Here is a 24307-nt window from a genome sequence, read left to right as displayed (position 1 = left end):
AGTCTTAATCGGCTAACACATCCACAAACGTCACAGTTGTCTTTCATGCACCACACGAAATTGCCTTTTATATTCTTCAAGAAATTATTGTGTAAACTTATTTTATATAATTTACTTATATTACTTTTAAGAAAATAATTTTAACAAGTATTCATAATATTTAGAACGGAAATAAATAATAAATATTAAACAAAAAAAAGAGTTTTCAATTAATTAATCCTAAAGTAATTTAGTTGCTGCAAAAAAAGGTAATTTATTTTTCACTCATTAAAAAAGAAAATAACATATAAATTATTATAAAATTTATGTATACTGAATTTTATTTAATCCTTATTATTGAAGATACATTTATAAATAAATCTCTCTAGTGTCTATTTATTATTTTATCTGGTGATATATACCTTCTCGTATACTGTTATTTTTTCAATCTTGTAGATTTACTTCTTTTATTTTTATAAAAAAGACTTTATTTTTTTAAAAAAAATAAAGTGAATTTTGAAAACATGCTTTTTGACAATTTTCTGTTTCCTTTTTCATCATTGGGTTAAATCTCATAGTGCCTCTATTCAATAATTTGGGCTCAATTTAATTAGTAGAGTCTACATAAAATTTACCTTAATAGTAGAGAATAGAGAGTCTTGGAAAGCTGGTTTTTCTCGAGGAAGAAAGGAAATGTTAAAAACTGTGATATTTTTTTTTTGGATTAATAGTTATGTTTATATGAAAACTGAAAATAAATAAACTAACCATATTAAATTTAGAACAACACTTCAATTATTTTTTTAATTTGATTAATTAAAAAATTATTTGATTAAATTTTTTAAAAGATCGTTGTTTCTTCTTCATCATGCTGATTGACACCCTCCACAAGCCAAGAGAAACACATAAGCTTTGGTTTTCTCACTCTCCAAGCCCTCTATATAAACAAATATTGGAGTGAAGTTGTTGCATAACTTGCATCGAACAATTAATAGAAATAACAGAAAATTAAAAAAGAAATATGGTTGCTTTCACTGAGAAGCAAGATGCTTTGGTGAGTAGCTCATTCGAAGCATTCAAGGCAAACATTCCTCAATACAGCGTTGTGTTCTACACTTCGTAAGTTTTCTCTCTAAGCATGTGTCTTCCATTCTATGTTTTTCTTTTGGAAATTTGTTGTGTTTGAAAAAAGATATATTGTTAATGTGAGTGGTTTTGGTTTGATTAAAAATGAATAGGATACTGGAGAAAGCACCTGCAGCAAAGGACTTGTTCTCATTTCTAGCAAATGGAGTAGACCCCACTAATCCTAAGCTCACGGGCCATGCTGAAAAGCTTTTTGCATTGGTAAGTATCAGCCAACTAAAATTATAACTATTTTATGTGATTAATTTTAAGATTAAGCATCATGTATTTTAACACTCTTAAAACATCAATGAACATTAATTTGTTGAATTGTATTTTATATTTTTGCCATATCTTGAACTAGGAATAGTATATAAATTTCTATTAGTATTTGTTGATAATTATTTTTCTTTCATAACTATCTTGTCACATATTATATATTTTTTGAATTGTAGGTGCGTGACTCAGCTGGTCAACTTAAAGCAAGTGGAACAGTGGTGGCTGATGCCGCACTTGGTTCTGTTCATGCCCAAAAAGCAGTCACTGATCCTCAGTTCGTGGTATGATAAATAATGAAATGTTATAATAAATTATGCATACTTCAATTTTTCATGGAGCAGTATAATGATCAACACACACTTCTTTTGTTTCATGCATTTGATAACTACAATCTTAAAATGTTGCAATCTTAAAAATAGTATTAAAAATATAACATTTAATTAGCTCATCAATATTTTTCTGTTGCAATTTTTTATGAAAAAATTATAATTATGAATTCTTTGAGCAATGTTTAATTAAAAAATTGATTTAATAATGAAATAACTAAGCTACCTCTGTCTCGTTTTTCATTTAAACTATGACATAAACAATGAATTAAAGTAAACTAAACCATGACATGTTTATTTTTGAATGAGGTTATTAATAATTTTTTTCACTATCTATTGCAATGTTCATTGATTATCAATTATCTTGGTTGCATTGATTCTCTCGATTTTTTTCTTGAGGTTAAGCTTCAGTTCAATATATATTCATTTTTTGATAAAAAAAAAGTACAATATATTTTCATTTAGCTGATCATATTTATTTAAGTCAACTTAAAATTTTATAGATGTTAATTGATATAATTTGTTGAGATGATGAGAAGACCAATACCATTACGTACTCTTTTGAAAGTGTTATATGGAATTTTAATTATAAGGAAAAATGTAAGAGCTAAACCATTGCTGATGATTTTGAAGGTGGTTAAAGAAGCACTGCTGAAAACAATAAAGGCAGCAGTTGGGGACAAATGGAGTGACGAGTTGAGCCGTGCTTGGGAAGTAGCCTACGATGAATTGGCAGCAGCTATTAAGAAGGCATAATTAGTATCTATTGCAGTAAAGTGTAATAAATAAATCTTGTTTCACTATAAAACTTGTTACTATTAGACAAGTTCCTGATACAAATGTTGGTTAAAATAAGTGAATTATATAGTATTGGATAAAAATCTTAAGTTAATATTCTATATTTGCGTAGGTTTATGCTTGTGAATCATTATCGGTATTTTTTTTCCTTTCTGATAATTAATCGGTAAATTATACAAATAAGTTCAAAATGATTTATATGTTTCAAAATTATTTTAACAGCAGGTAAAATGTTATTTGGTACGAAAGCTAATTCGTCGAATATGCACAAACGTTTGTTTTCTGTGTTAGAAAATATTTTCTATATTTTTTAGTTTTTTCATTTATTTTAAAAAATAATAACCGCTCACATATGCATGTGTTTCGTGCTAATTGCACTTCGTGCAAAATAACATTGCTCAGTAAGTTAAAGTATCATAAAATTTATTTTCATAATTGATATTAATAATCTAAAATTTTATTTAATAATTAAAAATGTATAATCCACAAAATTTCAACATCTTCCTACCTAGGTAGCATTAGTTTAATTATTGGAGACAGAATTAACCAACAATGTGATCCTTGAAAGTGGCATTCTGCTTAACGTTGGTCCCTAAATGTTTTACTTTACACAATTTAGTCTTCGATTTTGTGGATATGCTCAGTTTTTAGTCGTCCCTCCATCATCAGTGTATCTGTATATGCATGTTACTTTAATTAGACAGAATTGCTTATGTGGATGGAATAAGTTGCATTATGTACATGGGTGCTGTAGAATTCTGGAAATGCAATCCTGTTCTACAACGCATGAAATAAAATGGAAATGGCTAGAGGAATTTTATAGTTTTCTTGCTTCTGCATTTGTTTTATACGTTGTATATATATATATAGGATGCATGGGTCGTTGACGGTTTTTGAGCATTTAGGGGATTTTTCAGACGAAAATTAGAAAGGTGTGGAGAAATTGTCAGGGATAGGTTATATTGCAATTGGGATATGGGACCTGATGTACTTCAACGGCATTGATGGCTTAAATTGGGCACATAGCTTGTGCTTAGTTTAACTGTGCGTTTTAATGAAATGTGTTTGCTGCTTTTCCTGTTAAATGACACGTCAAATGTTTAAATGGATTAAAAATATGTTAGGACCAATTTCATATCCTTAATTTTTTTTGGAAAGGCCTAACCTTAATTAATATTCCTCTCATTCCCTATTACAATAATATGCCTTATTACAAGAACATGAAAACCCTATATTGCTTGTTCAAATTAAGCCAAAAAACTTATTGTTATCTAGCTGCCTAAATTAAATCCATGACATATATAGTTAATGGACCCTCACTTTGTGATTCCACTTCCATTAGTGTTCCAAATTACTCTTTGGCTTTTACCTAGCATGCATACAAAATTGATAAAATAAATTCAGCTTCTAAGATGATTATATGTGATGCGTTAGAGTCAGTTTCTGTCTTTGACAGAATAAATTCCATTACTGAGGCCAGTGTGATAGGGGCTGCTTATCTGATCTGAGATCCACAACTAATTGAAGGAAAACGTAGGTTTGGGTCAATGGGAAACTAACTGCGCAGAGAAGGTAGTTAGGGTTTACTTTGAGGTAGGGACAGTGAATTGGAGCAATATTTGCCCTTTTTTTGGCCTTGGCATATGAACTAACTACGCAAGATTTTTGTCTTCTCCATCGATCTCATAATTCAAATACAGTATCATGTACATTTAATTTGTATATATTGATAAATTTAAATTATAAAAGTATATTAAATATTTAAAATTTAAATATCTAACTAAGTAAGAAAGTAAAATTAAGTATCTTATAAAAAAGTTTGAGTGATCAAATTAATAAAACAAATTTATTAAAATTAAGAGTAATTTAAAACTAATTAAATAGATAAATAGTAGTGTTTTTATTAGAAAGCATAAAAGAGTGTTAATAATAATATCATAGTTCTATCCAACCAACTAAAATAGATCCAACTATGCTAGATTTCTAACTAAGATTTACCTAGACCAATATAAAGACAATATTGGTAAAAGATTTACATTAAAATATATTAATAATTTCTTTAGATATATTGAACTCGAGTCTTGATATGATGGCATTTTAGCCAACTAAAGCTCAACCGGCTAAAAGGCAGCAGGAATGTTTCAACAATTTTTATTTCATATATATATATATATATATATATATATATATATATATATATATATATATACTTTTTTATTAAGAAAATAAAAAATGCTAAATAAATATTTATTATATTGGAACAACCATGCTGACTTTACCCAGCACCAAGGTGTTTAATTTTAAAAAGCCCAACCACTGGAAGAATGAGAAGCCAACATAGTCTTTCATGCACTAACCTTCCACAAACGTCACGGTTGTCTTTCATGCATGCACCACACGAAATTGCCTTTTTTTTATTCTTCAAGAAATTATGGCGTAAACTTTTGAAGATTTTGCTAACAAGTGTTAACAATATTTTGAACTGAAATAAAAATAAGAAAGATTATAAAGAAAAGTAAAACTTTTCAATTCCTAGAGTAATTTAGCTATCACTCATTAAGAAAGAAAATAATATATACATTATAAATTTTTAGTATGCCTAATTGTATATAATATTTATTCATTACTTATATTGATATATAATTCATATTAATATAAGAGTTTAATAGTTATGAAAAAAAATATTTTTACACCGTTGTCTAATTATAATTTACTATTAATATAATTTTTAAAATAATTATTATAAAAATCAATAAATCTATAAATGATAAGATATAATTAGATAATAATGTAAAATTGTGTAATTTTTTACACAATGTTAATGTATAATTTTTTCTCTTAATACAATGGAGTTTTTGTTGAACATACATACATTTAAAAAAAAATCTCTAGTGTCTATTTACCCGGTGAGAAGCCTTCTCGTGTTTTACACACTTTAATATTATTATATCCTCAACCCCACAAAAAAGAATACTGTTATATCTTTCCAAACCTGTAGATTTATTTATTTATTTATTTATTTTTACAAAGGAGACTTCAGAAAAGTAATTACATAAAGATAGTGAACATCATTTTATTTATTATAATAAACTTTAAAATCAAACTTTTTTATATTTTTTGTTACCCTTTTCATTATTGGGTGAAATCTCATAGTGAAGCCATTAAATAATTTGGGCTCAAGTTTTATTAGTAAAGTCTGCATGAAATTTAACTTAACAATAGAGAGAGTTTTCGAAAGGGAGCGAATGTTAAAAAGTGTGATATTATATTTTATTTCGATTAATAATTATGTTTACATGAAAACATACAAAAAAAATACTTTTAAATTCAGAATAATACTTAAAATATTTATTTGCTTAATTGATTAACTGAAAATTATTTGATTAGGATTTTGAAAAGATCATTGGCTCTTCGTCATGCCGATTGACACCCTCCACAAGCCAAGAGAAACTTAAGTTGTAAACTTTCTCACTCCAAGCCTTCTATATAAACATGTATTGGATGTGAAGTTATTGCATAACTTGCATTGAACAATAGAAAATAACAAAAAAAAGTAAAAAAGTAGAAAAGAAATATGGGTGCTTTCACTGAGAAGCAAGAGGCTTTGGTGAGTAGCTCATTCGAAGCATTCAAGGCAAACATTCCTCAATACAGCGTTGTGTTCTACAATTCGTAAGTTTTCTCTATAAGCATGTGTCTTTCATTCTATGTTTTTCTTCTGGAAATTTTTTGTGTTTGAAAAAAGATATATATATATATATATATATATATATATATATATATATATATATATTTTGTTAATGTGAGTGGTTTTGGTTTGATTAAAAATAAATAGGATACTGGAGAAAGCACCTGCAGCAAAGGACTTGTTCTCATTTCTAGCAAATGGAGTAGACCCCACTAATCCTAAGCTCACGGGCCATGCTGAAAAGCTTTTTGCATTGGTAAGTATCAGCCAACTAAAATTATAACTATTTTATGTGATTAATTTTAAGATTAAACATCATGTATTTTAACACTCTTAAAATATCAATGAACATTAATTTTTTGAATTGTATTTTATATTTTTACCATATCTTGAACTAGGAATAATATATAAATTTCTATTAGTATTTGTTGGTAATTACATATATATATATATATAATCCTTGTGATAATTATTTTTCGAATTTGTAGGTGCGTGACTCAGCTGGTCAACTTAAAACAAATGGAACAGTGGTGGCTGATGCTGCACTTGTTTCTATCCATGCCCAAAAAGCAGTCACTGATCCTCAGTTCGTGGTATGATAAATAATACTAGTAAAATGTTACAATAAATGCAAACTTAAGTTTTACGTACATAGTGATCATGACTTCATGCATGGCTATTATTTTTTCATATTTATTGAAGTCAACTTAAAATTTTGTAAATACAGATCGATGCTAGTAATTTGTTGAGATCATGAGAAAACGTACCACTACTCCAATAGCATTACTCATTTTGAAAATTGTATAACTGTGATTCTAATTATAAGGAAAAAGTGTATATAAGAGCTAATCCATTATTAATGTTTTTTATATTTTGTAGGTGGTTAAAGAAGCACTGCTGAAAACAATAAAGGAAGCTGTTGGCGGCAATTGGAGTGACGAATTGAGCAGTGCTTGGGAAGTAGCCTATGATGAATTGGCAGCAGCAATTAAAAAGGCATAATTAGGATCTACTGCATTGCCGTAAAGTGTAATAAATAAATCTTGTTTCAACTAAAACTTGTTATTAAACAAGTTCCCTATATAAATGTTGTTTAAAATAAGTAAATTTCATTGTATTGGATAAACACTTTTAAGTTATATATTTCCATATATTTACGTTTGTGAATCATAATCGATACTTTATAAAAATAAATTCCAAATAATTTATACGTTTTAAAATTATTTTAAGAAGCTTAATATATTAAATGGGAATGGCCGAATGGGATCAAAATTTCTTTACTAAAAAATAAAATATCACTGAAATGCTTTACCAATAGTTTTCGTGGTAAATAAATTTAAATACATTGAAATATATTTATCAATAAGATTAATGTATTATATGTTTTGGATTTAAGGAAGAAGAGAAAGTCGATCAAGGAGGATTAGTACTCAAAAACTGACATGTGGGCAATATCTTATCATAGTAGCAACCGAAAAACTATTACCACATACGTACAATGAATCTAAAATTATTGAGGAATTAGAAGCTCAATCATTTGGTACAATGTGCTCAAACTATAAAGTTTAATTGTATTTTTTTGTCCTTTTACTTTTAAAATTTCACGTATTTTGCTCTTTTATTTTTTTCCACGTGTTTTGTCTCCAAACTAATTAATTTAATTTCACAATTTTTTCATATTATATATATATATATATATTGTATTAATTAGTTGACTTAGTTGCTTATGTGACAATGATATGCAATTAAGGGCAGAATGTGTGGATTTCTACAACACGTATAGGAAATGGTTGAGTTGGAAGTGATAGAATTATCATGACAGGGGAGGATGGTTACATAATATTTATGTGTGTTTCTAGGCATGTTAATATTTTGTAACCATGAAACTCTAAATACCCTTTTGGTCACTTTCTAGTGTATATGGGGTTTGGGTACCCCTATATATATATATTTGTTAATTACATTGTTACATTTGTTAATTACACTTCTAGTCCCTAAGTATATGACCATTATGAGAACTTATTTTTTTATTAATATTAAAATTATATTACTTAAATTTTTAAAATAATATAATATTTATAAATTTAAAATAAATAACACGGTGTATGTAATTAATGAAAAAAAAAAGATAGGAAGAAATCCCATAGGACGACCCTATTAAATAGTTCGAGCTCAAACTTTTATTAGTAGAGTCTGTATATAGTTTAACTTTAATAACAGAGACCCTTAGAAAAGCAATGTTAAAGCCTACTGAACTTTTTTTCCCATCATATTATATATGTGAAAATTAATCTTCGGTGTGTGTAACTTATAACTTTTACGTCTTAATTAACCACATTTTTTTTATATCTACAAGGTTTTACTCCAAGATCTTACTTAAAGAATTTAAATTTAATTTTACTCAAATCAATGATATATATTTTGGTAACTTTTTTTCTTTTACTTATAATTTTGTTTACGTTAAAACTGAAAAAAGAATACATTAAAAAATTAAAAATTCACCGAACAACTTAAATTATTTATTTACTTTGACTAAGTGAAAAATTACTTGATTAAGTTTTTGAAAAGGTCGTTGTGTCTTCATAATGCCGATTGATACGCTCCACATTCAATAAGCCAAGAGAGACATATTCAATAACAATCGCAACAAATTTTTTTTTTCAGTCTCCAAACCATCTATATAAACAAGTATTGGATGTGAACTTATAACTGGATTGAAAATAGAAATTAAATAACAGAAAATTACAAAAGATCGAAATATGGGTGCTTTTACAGAGAAGCAAGAGGCTTTGGTGAATAGCTCGTTTGAAGCATTCAAGGCAAACCTTCCTCACCACAGCGTTGTATTCTTCAATTCGTAATTTTTCTCTCTCACCCTATGTTTCCCTTTCGTCTTTTGTGTTTTGAAAAGAGGTAGTGTACATAATAGTGTCTTTGGTTTGATTAAAAAACAAAATAATAGGATATTGGAGAAAGCACCAGCAGCAAAGAACATGTTCTCATTTTTAGGTGATGCAGTAGATCCGAAAAATCCTAAGCTCGCGGGCCATGCTGAAAAGCTTTTTGGATTGGTAAGTGTTAGTCAACTAAAATTATAGTTATTTTATGTGATTTTAGGGATGTATACTGGATTAGATTTTAAAAGATTATTTTAGTGTTTGTATATTTTAAAAATTATATAAGAATATTATGATTTATTAAATTTTTTTATAAGACTTTTATGATAGTTTAAATTTTAATGTATTTATATCATAAAAATTTAAAGAATTTGAAAGAATTTTATATATTTATAAGATTTAAAAGTACTCTATAAATTTTTAAAAATAAATTCAAAATTACAAGACTTAGTGAAAAAAATAATAAAAAATGATAATGTTTGGATAAAAAAATAAAATCAATATAATTTTTTTAATCATTTAATAGTTAATTGGATTCTAACTTTAGCTCCTCCTATACTAATCCTTCTTGTAATAATATTTTTTTATTTTTATTTTTAGATTTGAATAATAGATTTAAAACTATACATTGATTTTTTGTTTTTTTTTTCAATTACTACAATTATTGTATGATAAATTCAATAACATATTTAAATAGGATGCAATAATAAGCATATACTAAAAGGAAATGATAAAGGTGAAAATTTTATAGTAGGACTCCTGAATTATGGGAAAGACAAAATTAAGAATGACAATCATGAAAACATTATGTCAAGAGCATAATCAATATAAGGAAAACATAGTTAACCTTGTCACATAAGTTAACCATTAATTTAATTTAGAAAACAAATTGAAAAGTGTAAAGAAGAGGAGCATATTTAACATTTTTTGTTCCAAAAGAATAAAAAAACATATATGACACACATATTGAAGAATATTATTTTTTGACAGTTATTCGATACCTCTTTTAATTAAGTAGATCTCATCTTTGTGTTAGGTATTGAAGAGAAAAAATGATATGTATAATGAGAAAGGAAAAAAAAAAGTCTGGTGACTAATAAAAAAAAAGTAAAAGAGTCTAGTAAAATCTCAAAAGTTTAGTAGAAATTGTTTGATAGACATTTTATACTAAAAAGTCATATAAAATCCATCAAATTTATCTTAAAAAGTAGTCTATCGAAATTTGTATATTTTTTAATGTTTCAAAACTTTTTTTTAAAGTTATAAAAAACTTAATTGAATACCACCAAATTTTGTTGAATTCATTAAAAAAAATTTAAAAATATTAATTGAATATTATAAGACTTATTTATAGCATTTAAAAATTCTCATTAAATACCAGAAAAAAAAATTTATAATTTTTTTTTAAAATGTTAATCCAGTATACTCCGCTCTTAAAATTAAACATGCACTTATATAATACTCTTAAAATATCAATGAACATTTGTTAAATTGTATTTTATATCTTTAACATATCTCGTACTAGGGATTAATAATGTATAAAATTATATTAGTATTTCTTGATTAGTTTTCTTTAATGATCATCTTATCATATATTATGATATTTTTCAAATTGTAGGTGCGTGACTCAGCTGTTCAACTTCAAACAAAGGGATTAGTGGTGGCTGATGCCACACTTGGTCCTATCCACACCCAAAAAGGAGTTACCGATCTTCAATTTGCGGTATGATAAATAAATTGTTATAATAAATGCATACTTAAATCTAACATGGTGTATTCTGTAATGATCATCACTTCTTTTGTTTAGTAATGAATTTACTAAACATATAACATTTAATGTCCTCAATATTATATTATTGTAATTTTCAATGATTTTTTTAATTAATAATTCTTTGAGCAATGTTTAAAGAAATTGATTTAACACTGCAATAACTAGCTTCCTCTTTCTCAATTTTTATATAAATTATCACATATACTATGGAAATAAAATAAGCTAAACTATGTGATTATTTATTTTTGGATTAGGTTATTAATAGCATTTTATAATCTATTGGCTATTGCAACGTTGATTGATTACTCAAAAAAAAAAAACTTTGATTGATTATTAATTATCATTTCTTTTTGCATTGATTCTCGCCTGTCGACATTTTTCTTTGAAGTTAAGATTCAATTCAAATATTTTCATTTATTTATTCATATTTATTAAAGTCAACTTAATTTTGTTTATAAATACTATTATTTTTTTTCTATTTATTGTATTAGTATGAAGTAGGTCTCGTAAAAAACAGACAAATTATTTCATAGTCAACCAGTATTTTATTTAATTTTAAATTATTTAATTAAAAAACACAAAACCTTATTACTTGTATCAACAGTTGCTGATTTATAAACATTACTACTACAACTTCTTGGGATATTAATAGCATTACTGCGAAACTTTAATATGAAAATTTAATTATAAGGAAAAATGTAAGAGCTAAAACATCATTATTGATTCGTAGGTGGTTAAAGAAGCACTGCTTAAAACAATAAAGGAAGCAGTTGGGGACAAATGGAGCGAAGAATTGAGCAATGCTTGGGAAGTAGCCTACGATGAAATTGCAGCCGCAATTAAGAAGGCAATGGCTATAGGATCATTAGTATAAAGTCTAGTAGTAATAAATAAATTTTGTTTCACTAAAATTTGTTATTAACTTCTTGATATAAATGTCGGTTACATTAGGTAAAATACAGTACTTGTCTTTGAATAAACAATATTAAATTATTTGCTCAGGGTTTATGTTTATGAATCACAATCGATACTTTATACAATGTTTTAAAATTATTTTAATAAGCTTAATTAAATCGGACAGAAGTTTTTCTTTTTTACTAAAAAACATAAATAGGTAATGCTGATATGATTTATAAAAATTTATTGTGGTAAATAAATTCAAAAACGTCAAAAATATAGTATTTATGAATTTTAGATTAATATATTTTAGGTTTTGGATTTTAAAGAAGGGGATTAATTAGTACTGGAAAATTGACATGTGGCCATAATACTAACATAGTAACATCTGGATTAACTATTAAAACATACAATATATGAATTTAAAGGTTTGATACATACTAAAGTACTGTATAAAAAAATGGAACATAACAAACATTTAAGTTATAGAATAAGTTTTTTTTTTATCTTATGCCTTGGTGGACAATAGACACTATAAATAAAATAATCTAAAATTTATTAGAATATCCTTCTTAATATTAATTATGTTAATTAAGCAATTCATATTATTATTATATTTTATAAACAATATATATTATTATATATTTATTTATTATATAATGTATATCATAAATATTATATAAGTTTAATAGTCATGTTGTATAAATAAATTTTATAATATCATCTAATCACAAATCATCATTTATATAATTTTTAAAGTAATTAATAAATTTATCATATGCAGTATGATTGAATGACTATAAAAGTAGTTTACATTGGTAATGTATAATCCATTTTTTCATATTATATGTATTGAAAATAGTATATAATAAAAGTTCACATTTTTTTAAAGAAAATTATGGATAGCAAAAGAGCATAGAAATGTAGGAGCTAACATTTTTTGAAAAAGTTATTAAGAAAAGTGGGAGCCCGATAGTAAAGGGGGGGAAAGGTGAGGGTGGGGGTGGGGGAGACAAAAAAAAAGTGTAGAGAGACAGAAATAAATAAATAAATAAAAACAGAGATAAATTAGAACGATGAGAACAAGATCACAAGAGAAAACTAGAAGAAGAAAAAAATGTAAGAATGAGAACAAGGAAAAAGTAACAAACAAAAGAGTCACCGGTAGATCCCGTATCGATCGCACAAAAACAAAATAATGTAAAATTTGATACAAAGGGTAGAAGACTCCCTTGTATTCTCTTATATTGGTGGCTGCTATAGTTGGACATTAAAAATACAATAAAGTAATGTTTGGATTTTTTTCCTCTTTTGACTTTTCTTTTTATAATTGTCTTTACTGGTACGTTGATTGTAATTTACATTTTGCACTCATATGTAAAACTAAAAGTCATTTTGTCAGTTTTTAAGAGTTTTTTTACTGAATTTTTCTTTTATAATTTTCAATAAAAAAGCTCAAAAACACTTATATCTTATATCCGAACATACCCTTGATTTCCTTGCTACTAATAATACACTTGGAAGCAAATTGCAGTTTAGGCAACTTTGGAGAAGTTGAAAGTGGTTAGAAAGTGGAGAGCCTCATAGAGCTTGCTAGCGGCCAAGGTGGCACAAGAGTGGGGGGAGATTAACTCGTTTTCGTATGAGATGAAAATATGGACCAATGTGGTGTCACTGAGAAGGGGAAAACAATTTCTACCCTGTTAAACCCAGGAGATTGACTCAGAAAATTAAATACTTGCAAGATATAGAGCTAGCTTTTATTGTTCCATAAGAACCATATATGACTTTATCCTAAAAACCACAACGTCTTCAAATTTCCAAAGCCAAACCATTGAAAGCATGAGAAGCCAATCCAGTCTTAATCGGCTAAACCACAAAGGCCACGGTTGTCTTGCATGCACCACACGAAATTGCCTTTTTAAATCTTCAAAAAACAATTGTGTAATTTTATATGATTTACGTAGATTATTTTAGTTATAAGTTAGGAAAATATTTTAAGTTTTTTTATAACAAGTGTTAAGAACATTGATTTAGAAAAAAAAAATATTAAAGAAAAGAAAGCATTTCATTTATAAAGTCATCCAGAAACAAATAAATGATTTATCAATACAAATAAATTGTTGAATTAGTTAATTTAAATTAAAAATATTATGATTTTAATTTTATTCTAGAAATATTGACAAAATTAAATGTTTAAAATTATTGTTATATTTAATGGCATTACTTATAATTCAAAAAATATTTTTTACACAAACAGATATAATTTATATCATCAATAAAACAATGAATAAATACACTTGCATGAAAAATATTGAGTAAGTATTTCGTTAATAAGACAATATATTAAATGAAAATGAAAATTAGCAATTAATATTTTTAAAATGAATCTATATTTTTATATGAAGATTAAAAAATACACTCATATATATGCCATAAGAACCAACAAAAGTACTATTTAAGAAAAGAAAAAAAAAAACCTGCTACATAATTTCCAATCTTGTAGATTTATTTCTTTTATTTTTATAAAGGAGAGTTAAAAAAATTACAAAATAAAAATAGTGAACATCGTCTAAGCATTTTTATATAAGATGAATTTTAAAAATATAATTTTTTTGTCTAAATCGTATGTATCTTGTCTTAGAGCCATTTTTGTTTAAATTGGATAAGATCACACTATAAAGTTCTTCCTCCGAGTTTGATATAAAAAAAATTGTTTCCCTTTTGATTATTGGATAAAATCTCGTAGTGACATTATATTAAAAAAATTAGGGCTCAATTTTTATTAGTATAGTTTGCATAAATTTTAACTTAAAAATAGAGAAAATCTGGAAAAGGGACTGTTAAAAAGTGTGATATTAGAAATTTGTCGGATATATTAATATTTTATTTTATATGGAAACTAAAAAAATATATATTAAAATTTTAAATTCAGAATAATACTTAAATTATTTATTTACTGAAAATGAGTTGATTTAAGTTTTTGAAAAGATGATTGTCTCTTCACCATACCAATTGATCACCCTCCTCCAACAAGCCAAGAGAGACATAAGTTTTATTAGTTATTCTGATCACTCTTCAAGCCTTCTATATAAATAAGTATTGGATGTGAAGTTGTTGCATAACTTGCATTGAACAATTAATAGAAATAACAGAAAAGTAGAAAAGAAATATGGGTGCTTTCACTGATAAGCAAGAGGCTTTGGTGAGTAGCTCATTTGAAGCATTCAAGACAAACATTCCTCAATACAGTGTTGTGTTCTACACCTCGTAAGTATTCTATCTAAATTATGTGTCTTATTGTATGTTTAACTTTCGTGGTTTGTTGTGTTTGAAAAAAGATATATATTGTTAATGTGAGTGGTTTTGGTTTGACTAAAAATGAATAGGATACTGGAGAAAGCACCTGTAGCAAAGGACTTGTTCTCATTTCTAGCAAATGGAGTAGACCCCACTAATCCTAAGCTCACGGGCCATGCTGAAAAACTTTTTGGATTGGTAAGTATCAGCCTACTAAAATTAAAATCCTATTAGTATTTTTTATTATTTTTCTTCCATGATTGTCTTGTCACATATTATATATTTTTTGAATTATAGGTACGTGATTCAGCTGGTCAACTTAAAGCAAGTGGAACAGTGGTGATTGATGCCGCACTTGGTTCTATCCATGCCCAAAAAGCAATCACTGATCCTCAATTTGTGGTATGATAAATAATGAAAAGCTACAATAAATGCACAAATACTTAATTTTACATAGTGCAGTGCTATATGATCATCACTTTTGCTTAGTAATGAATTTACTTATTTTTTTTACAGAAGTAATGGATTTACTTAAAATCTTAAATTATGTACTTCTTTAAAGAGTTTTGTATGGAATTTTAATTATAAGGAAAAATGTAAGAGCTAAACCATTGCTGATGATTTCGAAGGTGGTTAAAGAAGCACTGCTGAAAACAATAAAGGAGGCAGTTGGGGACAAATGGAGTGACGAGTTGAGCAGTGCTTGGGAAGTAGCCTATGATGAATTGGCAGCAGCTATTAAGAAGGCATTTTAGGATCTACAATTGCCTTAAAGTGTAATAAATAAATATTATTTCACTAAAACTTGTTATTAAACAAGTTCTCGATATAAATGTTGGTTAAAATAAGTAAATTATATGGTATTGGATAAACAATCTTAAGCTTTATATTTCCATAGATTTATGTTTGTGAATCATGCATAATCGATCCTTTATACAAATAAGTTCAAAATAACTTGTATGTTTTAAAATTATTTTACCCGTACAAATTCAAATAAGCTTAACTAAATGGGATAGATGTTTTTCTACGAAAAAATAAAAATAAGTAACAGTAAAATGCTTTAGAAATAGTTATTGTGGTAGATAAGTTCAAATACATTGAAAATATTTGTAAGAATAGTAGGAGCAAGAGGGGGATTAGTACTTAAAAACTGACATGCAGCAAGAATGTTATCATAGTAACAATGGATCATCGTACTATTACCACATACAGTAAATCTAAAAGACTAAAACTAATGAGAAATTAGAAGCTCAATTACATTGCACAATATACTAAAATCATAATAACAATTTATCACGTGTAAATATAGGGGAACGGATTGCTGAGAAATTTAGAAAGATATTCAAGGTCCACCTTTGTTATACATTTCCGCTACTAATGAAAGAACATTACTACGCAATGCCTTATAGAAAAAAAAAATATTTACCCTTCTCAATTCTCATTTGCAGCAAAATCACACTCTTTAAGCTAATTGATTGATTAAACCGGTATAGAATTATAAATAAATTAATAAAAAGAGATCAATTCGAACAAAGTGAAGTTGTTTTTGTCACTTCACAAATTTTGCCATAGTCGCGGTAACTTTTAGTAGTGGAATAATAAGGTGGGCTGAATAAAGTTTTGGATAAATTAGTCTGACCGGCCTATTTGAAATATGGGATTTATTATTTTTTTAGTCCTAAAAGTTTTTAGAATTTTTATATTTGAATCCAAATTCTTAAGATTTTTACTTTTAACTATTGATTTTTTTTTAGTCTCATAAGGATGAAAAAAGAGAGTTAAAAAACTAGAAATAAAAACGAAAAAACTTTAAAAGACGTTGATTAGTAAAAAAAAAAATCTAAGAGATAAAAATATAAATTTTTAAAAATTTAGGAATTAAAAAATATAATAAATCTTAAAAAATTTAAAGTTTAAGTTTGACATGCTATTTGTTAAACTTTTTTAAAGTATTTTTTATTTTGTTAGCATTAAACTAACTAGAGTTAATGTAAGGACTAAAAAGGAATACTAAAAAAATATTAAAAATCTAAAACCAGACAACAATGTCATATTTGCATGAAGTTAAAACATATTTAAATCTTTAATAATTGTGTCTAAACCAAGGAGTTTCAACACTTATAATAAGTGTAACCCACATCATTCACTAATAACTCAATTTAGTTATGTTAAAAAACACAAGACACGCATATTAATGTTAAGCCGGCAAAACTTGTGCTTAAATTATTTAAATAATTAAGTCTAAATAAACATCAATACATTTGTTAATGTCAAGTCTAAGTACTTAACATTCACAACAACTCAACTCATTCATATTCACACACATTTAAGACTAACGTTAAGTTGATAAAACTCATTTAAATAATTGCCTGCGACTATAAACTTAAATGTATTTTTTTAAAACATATAACTATAATAATTCACTAATAACTCAACTCATTCATATTTGAAATCATGCATGAACATATTTATTATATCTATACATAAGCATACAATATTTTTTTAAAATAATTATCACATTGTGACAATTAGTTATTTCAAAGCAATTCAATGCTTCATTTCAACCACCAGCATTTAAAAGAAATAAAATAAAAAACAGAGCATGTGGTTTGTGTTTGGAAAGCTCCAACCAAAACTTAAACGAAAACTTGTCTCTTATAACTTTGGCTTATACCATGGTTTAAGACTTTCGAACTCGGAACCAAACACAATTCTGACTTCTGGGTGTAAATATAATGCAATGCAGTCAATTTTTTCTTTTTTAATACAACCATCGATCCTTCAAAGGAATGAAAAGGGAAAAAAACTTGCTTAATTGACCGAAACTTATATTATTGGACCTCATGAAATCACAAATCATAAGTAGTTCCCTTGCCCTTCTTGAGTTCATTATTCAACTAAAAATATCCGAAAGTACCTTCTAAAGTTCTTGCCGTCTAGTTAAAAAAACAAGGGGACGGGCTAGCTGTTAGCACCATTTGTATAGCCCTTCTTGTTTCTTTTCATAAGTTACATACCTTAGTGGTAATATCACACTTTACTCTCTATAGTGCATGTAGAAGTGGAAGGGCCATGTCAAGGTAAGATATTTCTGTTTTGTTATTCTTAAAATACAGTACATCCACAATGCTTCTAAATTATATGGTTTTTAGTGTGCTAATAAACTCTAAAATTAACCGTGTTTCTTATTAATATGAATTGTTAGTTATACTATAATTGGTTAGGGAAGAACTGACATATTGAATATCGATAATTCAAACTACCAATTTACACCATGTAAGCTCGGAATTACTAATTATTATAGATAGCAAATTATGTGACATGATATGATTCAATGTGGCAGTGTTGAAGCCTATTATGAGAACGGGAAACAATTGAAGGATGGAAAAGGAAAGAGGAAAATATGCAATTTGAGTGGGCATAACAGAGATAAATTCCAGGAGAGATTGGATTTCAAATTCTATGATTTCCAAGCTCTGGAGGTTTCTCTCCAACTCGATCTCGAACTCTCTTAGTATTAAAAAAGGTTCCTGGTTACATATTAATAATATTATTATCATTATCATTATTATTTTTGCAGATAGAAAAAGGGTGGAACAATCTTTTTGTTTCCATTATTAGTATAGAAACAGGGGAAACCATAGCTAAGTCTGGCAAAGCAGCAGTACAAAATGGAGAGTGTCATTGGGAAGACTCCATGCTAAGTACTATATGGATTTCTGATGATTCTCTACAAGATAATGAAGGCTTCCTCCTTAAGCTTGTTGTTGCCATGGTCTGTAGGTTAACTTTGTTGCTTGATTATGTGCACTTCGCATTTGATTATGTTTATTCAATGAGTTTAATTTATATTAACTATCAATATATTCGGTAATTTATGTGATGTTAAGGCAAGTTTCAATTAGATGTACGTGTTAATTGTAAAATGACTTTACACTGATAATATATATAAATTAAACTCATTCAATATTGTCTAACATAACTTACTCAACCTGAAATGGCATCGTTATTACAGGGATCTGCCAGGTTTGGGACCCTTGGGGAGGCTACCATTAATTTAGCAAGTTACATTAGACCAGAAACTTCTACTGCATCATTGCCTTTGAGACAACATTGTTCCCATGGGACAATCTTACAAGTAAGAATTATGTTTTCCAATACTAGTCTCTTTAAAATTCCAATTTTTTTTATTTTAATATCTGTCCTAAGTTTACATTTGGGACTAAATTAAAAAGACACAAACTTACATAAACTAAAATGAAAAAAAAAAAGTTATAAAGATTAAAATTAAAAAGCGTTAACTTACAAAGAATAAATTCATATTTAAGCTTTTATTTTTGTTTTTAGAAATTTTGCTTTTATTTACACATACCTGAGTTTTAAGTTTTTTCTTTAATTTAATTTTCTTCAAAGCTTTGAATCAAGGCTAAACTCTCAGTTTGAGAAACAACACATGTTCACCATTTTTTAAACAAAGCCTTAAAAATAAGAAATAAAAATAGACATTTTTGTAATTATTTGTAAACAACAGAAACTGGAAAATAAACTAGCTTTCTTGGTGTCAATGGTAAATTCTCATTTTGATAAACTACATCTATTCACCAGTTTCTATACAAGTCTTTAAAATAGGAAATAAAATAAAAATAATGCCATCTTTGTAATTATTTATAAAAACAAAAATATTTTAAAAAATCAAATATGCCCATAGCTACTTGATAAAGGCTCAATGGTTTTGTACAGGGTATACGAATTTCTTTTAATAATCCGCTTTTTCTAGCAAATAATAAGGATTCTCACTTTCCCTTCCTAGCACACCATAATATTTCCTTTACCAAGCAATAAGTAGAAACAATTAGCATCCCAAATTTACAACTATTTACACCTAGTTTCTTTACAGTTATGATTTTTTTTTATCAGTTTACAATTATGAATTATTAAAAATCTGTTCCTCTTGTTCTCTCTGATTTTTTTTGTTCAGGTTAAAATACAGTGCTTGACCCCAAGAAGCAAATACAGGTCTGTTGTTTATGGAATAACTTTTTTCTGCTTTAACTTATGTGTGCTTATTATAAAAAATAAATAAATAAATATGCGCTCATTTTTATTGGATATCACAGGAAGGATGCAAATTCATATGTGGACGAAATGAGTGTTTGCTCTGATGATGTGGACAGCATATCCGATGTATCTGACAATACATTCAGCAGGACTAGTGGATCTTCACATTGGGACCATTTAGAAAATATATATTATCGAAGAGAACTTAGCAGTAAGGTATTAAAATTCTTCAGCTAATTTAACTTTTATGTAATCAACCCTTTATACCAATCAATATCATATGCTTCAGCCTTCAGTCATTCTATTGAAGAGTGAAATGTGTCGTGTTCCTACTTCACTTGTAAATGAAAAATTTTGTATTTTGCAATGTCTAATCGAGCTCTATCATTTCAGTAACTGCCATTGTTCAGTGAACATAAACAAAATAATTTCAAATGCTTTTGTAATTCCTTCATTTTTATTGGCTTCATTTATTATCTAAGATACACCCAGTAGTCATGGCTGCGCTTAAGAGGAAAAATCAATAGAGTACTGATACTTGCATAAAGTAAACCTACTATTTACTACAAATTATTAAGCATGGCACTAGTAATTTTAATTATGAGTTATGAATTATGATACCTGCACAAACATACATTTTGTCAACCCACTAGGGTTGTTAGGTTCGATCCTCATTGCAGCCATTGTACACTAAAAAAAAGCATACCTTTCACAGTTTGTACAAGCATATTTTCCTTTTTATTGTCTAACTAGATTCCTTTTCTGTAGTTTAAGCGGTTTTTCATTTTCTTTTTGTATTGTTTCCTCTCTTGATAAGTTCTTGTTCAAATTGGCTTTCTTCTAACATAAAATCACCTTATGATCTCACAGAGAATAAGTCCACTTGCAACATGTTCAGATCACGAAATTGAGAGTTCCTTGTCCTTTTGGATTGGGATGTCTCCCCAACAAAGTAATGTCAGTGGATTGAAGAAGAATATGAATGAGAGACAAGATTCAACTTACTCTAAAAATGGCCCCTATCCACTCTATGATACCTCCAGATCAACATATTCATCCCCAGTAAGGTCAATTTCTGGGACACGGATGCAAGGTAAAATGGAAGAGCTTGGGAAAGTTTCAAATGCCAGTGAGACAAAGTTGACAAGGAGTGTTAGTTCATCTAAAGATCTCTTGGGTGTAGCACAAGTAACCATTGATTTACTTCATGGTGAAGCAAAGATGTGGGAAGAAAATGCTAGAAAGCTGATGGTTGATGTGGAGAGACTGCGGAAGCATTTAAGCAAGAAGTCAAAGAATAAAAAAGAACTTGAAATGGAGTTGTCAGCATCACACAAAGAGAGCGATGCACTGAAGGAAGAAATTCAGCGGCTAACCTCAATGGTGAAACAAAATGACAGCAGAAATCTTAAGTTCCAGATAGAAGAGATGGATAATACAATAAGGGAGTTGCAAGATGAGGTCAAGTATCAGAGAGGACTTAATCGTGACTTGGAGTTGAAGCTAACGAAACAACAGGAATCAAAGATTGATCTTGTTTCCATTCTCCAGAAACTACAGAAGATAAATGAAAAGCAGAAAATGGAGATGGCTGATCTATCAATGAATAGCTTGCGGTTTCAAGATGCTGAAATTAATAGCCGTGTGCTCGAAGACAGCGAGGAAGAGGATTTTAGTTTGAGCAAGGAAGTCCTACCAGAGAAAATGAGAAAGGAGTTTTGTCATTCAGATGCTGATCTTGGTACTTATGAAAATGCAATAAGATGCCTGCATGAAGGGATTGAACTACAGGAATTCCGGAACTGGGAGCTTGAGCACCAACTTATGCAGGAGAAACAAAAAAATATGGAAAGTACTATCCAGTTTCTGAAGAAAACTCTGGAAGAGAAAGATCAAGAGATGCAAACAGCAAGATGTTTTGTGACTCAAACATTAGAAGAAAATGAGGCAAAATGGAGGAATAGGCAGTTTGACAAAGGGAAACAAATCACCAACTTTGAAAACAAGTTATCCGATGGTGTTTATGCTTTTGGCAATGAAATCTTAGCTTTAACACAAAGGGTGCAAGATCTTGAAGCTGAATTTTGTGAGAAGCATAGAGAGTCCAGAAAGGATCTGATCATTTCTGGTTCCTTTTCTTCTAATTTTCCTCTGTTTGACTCTGATACTAATATCAACATCACTGAAGTGTTCCTTGAGTTATATAAGCAGCTTAAGCTTTCAGTAGAGAATCTGAGGGGTCAAGATCCTCTTTTGGGTCAAATGACATTAAACCAAAATGAGAGTTGTTTCAGTGTATCAGAGCTCTCAAAAGATGCAGGTAAAATAGATTTGAAGGAATTGACTGAGGCAATCCTGTGTAACATTATCATCTTGAAGAAGTCACTTGAAACAAAAGCTACTTCCTTTGAGTATGACATTAATTCTCAAGATGAGTTGGACGGGAGAAGAATCAGAGTTGATAATGCATTTCAGAATGAAGTAAGAGATTGCAGTCTAAAGGAAAATATATTCTGCATTTCCAGTCAGGAATTGAAAAATGTAAATGCAAAATTTGTATCTGATTTTCCGCCACCAACTAAAAATCAACAACAGGTTGAATCTGAAGAGACCAACAAGCTGAAATCTGACAATATGATAGGGAAGGAGAAATCCTGTCCAAGGTATTCCAAGCTAGAACTGGAAACTGAAGCTGCTTATCTGCAATCCAAAATTTCTTCAAATTGTTCAATTGATTTTCCAAATGACATGAAGTTTCATGATTTGACAGAGGATTCCCAGACTCTAATGAGCAAAGATGTTGTGAGGAATTTATCATTTGAAAGTTCTGATGATGAAGACAATGCTTTGTTTGGACTAAAAGCAGAAAATGTACAGTTGTATGAAAGAATGCTTGGCTTAGAAGCTGAAATGAGGCAATTGATTGAAGAAAAGGAGTCAACTCATTTAGCACGGGAGAATTATGAAAATGTTGTAAAAAATCTCCAGGCTGAGATCAGGAGAATGGAAGCATTAAACGAGGCACAAAAGGTTGAGTTGAAAAGAAAGGAGGAGAGCATGCAGAAAAAATGGATAGAGGTTCAAGAAGAGTGCAGCTTTCTGAGAGTAGCCAACTTGGAATTACAAGCTACAAATGGAAATTTGATTGAAGAATCTAAAACTTTTCAAACAACAAATGATGAGTTAAGAATGCAAAACTTGGAGTTGCATTGCCAATGTACAGTATTGGATTCTAAACTGGGGGAATCACAAATTGTATTTTCTGGTATGTTGAAACTAGTTGAAGAATTGGAATGCAAATTTACTTCAATGCTGGAAGATATTGCTTTGAAAGAAAAAACCATAGATGTAGACCTAGATGCCCTTCTTGAGGAAAGCAGAAAGCTAGATGAAAGGTTCACTATGGAAGAGAATTTTTTAACACACATGTATTTGGAAAAAACAGCTGAAGCAGGTAACTTGCAGAAGGAGGTTGAAGATCTAAGAGATCAGATATCTGGCATCTGCGATAGACACAAGAGGATGGCTTCTAATATTGTACTTGAGGTCTATGACTTATGTGCTGATAAAGCCATGCTTGAATCTGCTCTTCAAGAAGAACAGGAGAAAGCAAGGCTATACAACACCGAGCTTGATAATCTTGGAGCAGAATACGAAGTCATGGTGCAAAATTATGCTGAAGAGCTAGCTGCTTCCAGGGCAAACCAAGAAACTCTGATGGTTAATCATGAAAAAGTAGTTGTTTTGTTGGAAAACGTCAAATTAAATGACGAGAAATTGAAGGGCAGAGTTAGAGGGCTCGAGGCAGAACTGAAAGCCTCTGAACTTGAGAGGCTAAAAGCAACAGAAGAAATTTCTGAGCTAGAAGTCCAACTTCAGAAAACAGAAATGCTTCAAGATGAAATCTTTATCCTCAAGAGATCACTGTATGAAGCAGAATTTGAATTCAGAAGACTGGAAGCTTCATATCAGATGCTATCCTTAGAGTGTGATGAGCTGAAAGCTAAGAATGTATCTTACAATCGAAGAATCTCAACAACTGAGAAAGTTACATCAGAGCTGGAGGACTGCAAGCGTAGTAAAATTGAGCTTGAGGAAAAAAATTTACGGCTGCAATGGAATCTAACCATAAAAGAAGCTTCTTGTCACAATAATGCTCAGTTAAAGTATGAAGTTGCCACAAATGGAC

General features: G+C 28.6%; 4 protein-coding genes and 1 pseudogene across 4 annotated transcripts; all 5 read left to right on the top strand.

Annotated features, from left to right (window-relative positions):
• Positions 1-947: 947 nt before the first annotated feature.
• On the top strand, positions 948-2606 carry LB3 (Leghemoglobin A). Its single transcript, NM_001248999.3, has 4 exons — positions 948-1098; positions 1218-1326; positions 1560-1664; positions 2343-2606. Exons 1-4 carry the CDS (start codon positions 1001-1003, stop codon positions 2463-2465), a joined length of 435 nt encoding a protein of 144 aa, NP_001235928.1. The 5' UTR covers positions 948-1000; the 3' UTR covers positions 2466-2606.
• Positions 2607-6021: 3415 nt separating this feature from the next.
• On the top strand, positions 6022-7415 carry LB2 (leghemoglobin C1). The gene is made up of 4 exons (NM_001358072.1): positions 6022-6179; positions 6343-6451; positions 6684-6788; positions 7075-7415. The coding sequence occupies exons 1-4, from the start codon at positions 6082-6084 to the stop codon at positions 7195-7197; spliced, it is 435 nt and encodes a 144-aa protein (NP_001345001.1). The 5' UTR covers positions 6022-6081; the 3' UTR covers positions 7198-7415.
• Positions 8591-11929, top strand: LB (leghemoglobin; annotated as a pseudogene).
• On the top strand, positions 14882-15946 carry LB1 (Leghemoglobin C3). Its single transcript, NM_001248494.2, is given in 4 exon segments — positions 14882-15030; positions 15150-15258; positions 15358-15462; positions 15690-15946. Coding segments are annotated over 4 exon segments (438 nt in total). The 5' UTR covers positions 14882-14932; the 3' UTR covers positions 15816-15946.
• A 1103-nt stretch (positions 15947-17049) lies between these two features.
• On the top strand, positions 17050-24306 carry LOC100777023 (myosin-1B; the record flags this gene model as incomplete). The annotated part of the gene is made up of 7 exons (XM_006590124.3): positions 17050-18140; positions 18404-18542; positions 18641-18835; positions 19076-19198; positions 20039-20076; positions 20178-20334; positions 20989-24306. Coding segments are annotated over exons 1-7 (3978 nt in total), but the record flags the coding sequence as incomplete, so codon positions are not given.
• Between the last annotated feature and the right edge of the window lies 1 nt (position 24307).

This window comes from Glycine max, chromosome 10, assembly GCF_000004515.6.
Source record: "Glycine max cultivar Williams 82 chromosome 10, Glycine_max_v4.0, whole genome shotgun sequence".
NCBI lineage: Eukaryota > Viridiplantae > Streptophyta > Magnoliopsida > Fabales > Fabaceae > Glycine > Glycine max.
The sequence above is the reverse complement of the archived record's forward strand: the minus strand, read 5'-3'. Positions and strand labels throughout refer to the sequence as shown.

Excerpts from the sequence above, each read along its gene's own strand:
- LB2 (NM_001358072.1), top strand. The coding sequence starts at position 6,082 with ATGGGTGCTTTCACTGAGAAGCAAGAGGCTTTGGTGAGTAGCTCATTC. Across the intron at positions 6,180-6,342 it reads AGCGTTGTGTTCTACAATTC|GATACTGGAGAAAGCACCTG; the intron begins GTAAGTTTTCTC and ends AAAAATAAATAG. Across the intron at positions 6,452-6,683 it reads CTGAAAAGCTTTTTGCATTG|GTGCGTGACTCAGCTGGTCA; the intron begins GTAAGTATCAGC and ends TCGAATTTGTAG.
- LB3 (NM_001248999.3), top strand. The coding sequence starts at position 1,001 with ATGGTTGCTTTCACTGAGAAGCAAGATGCTTTGGTGAGTAGCTCATTC. Across the intron at positions 1,099-1,217 it reads AGCGTTGTGTTCTACACTTC|GATACTGGAGAAAGCACCTG; the intron begins GTAAGTTTTCTC and ends AAAAATGAATAG. Across the intron at positions 1,327-1,559 it reads CTGAAAAGCTTTTTGCATTG|GTGCGTGACTCAGCTGGTCA; the intron begins GTAAGTATCAGC and ends TTTGAATTGTAG.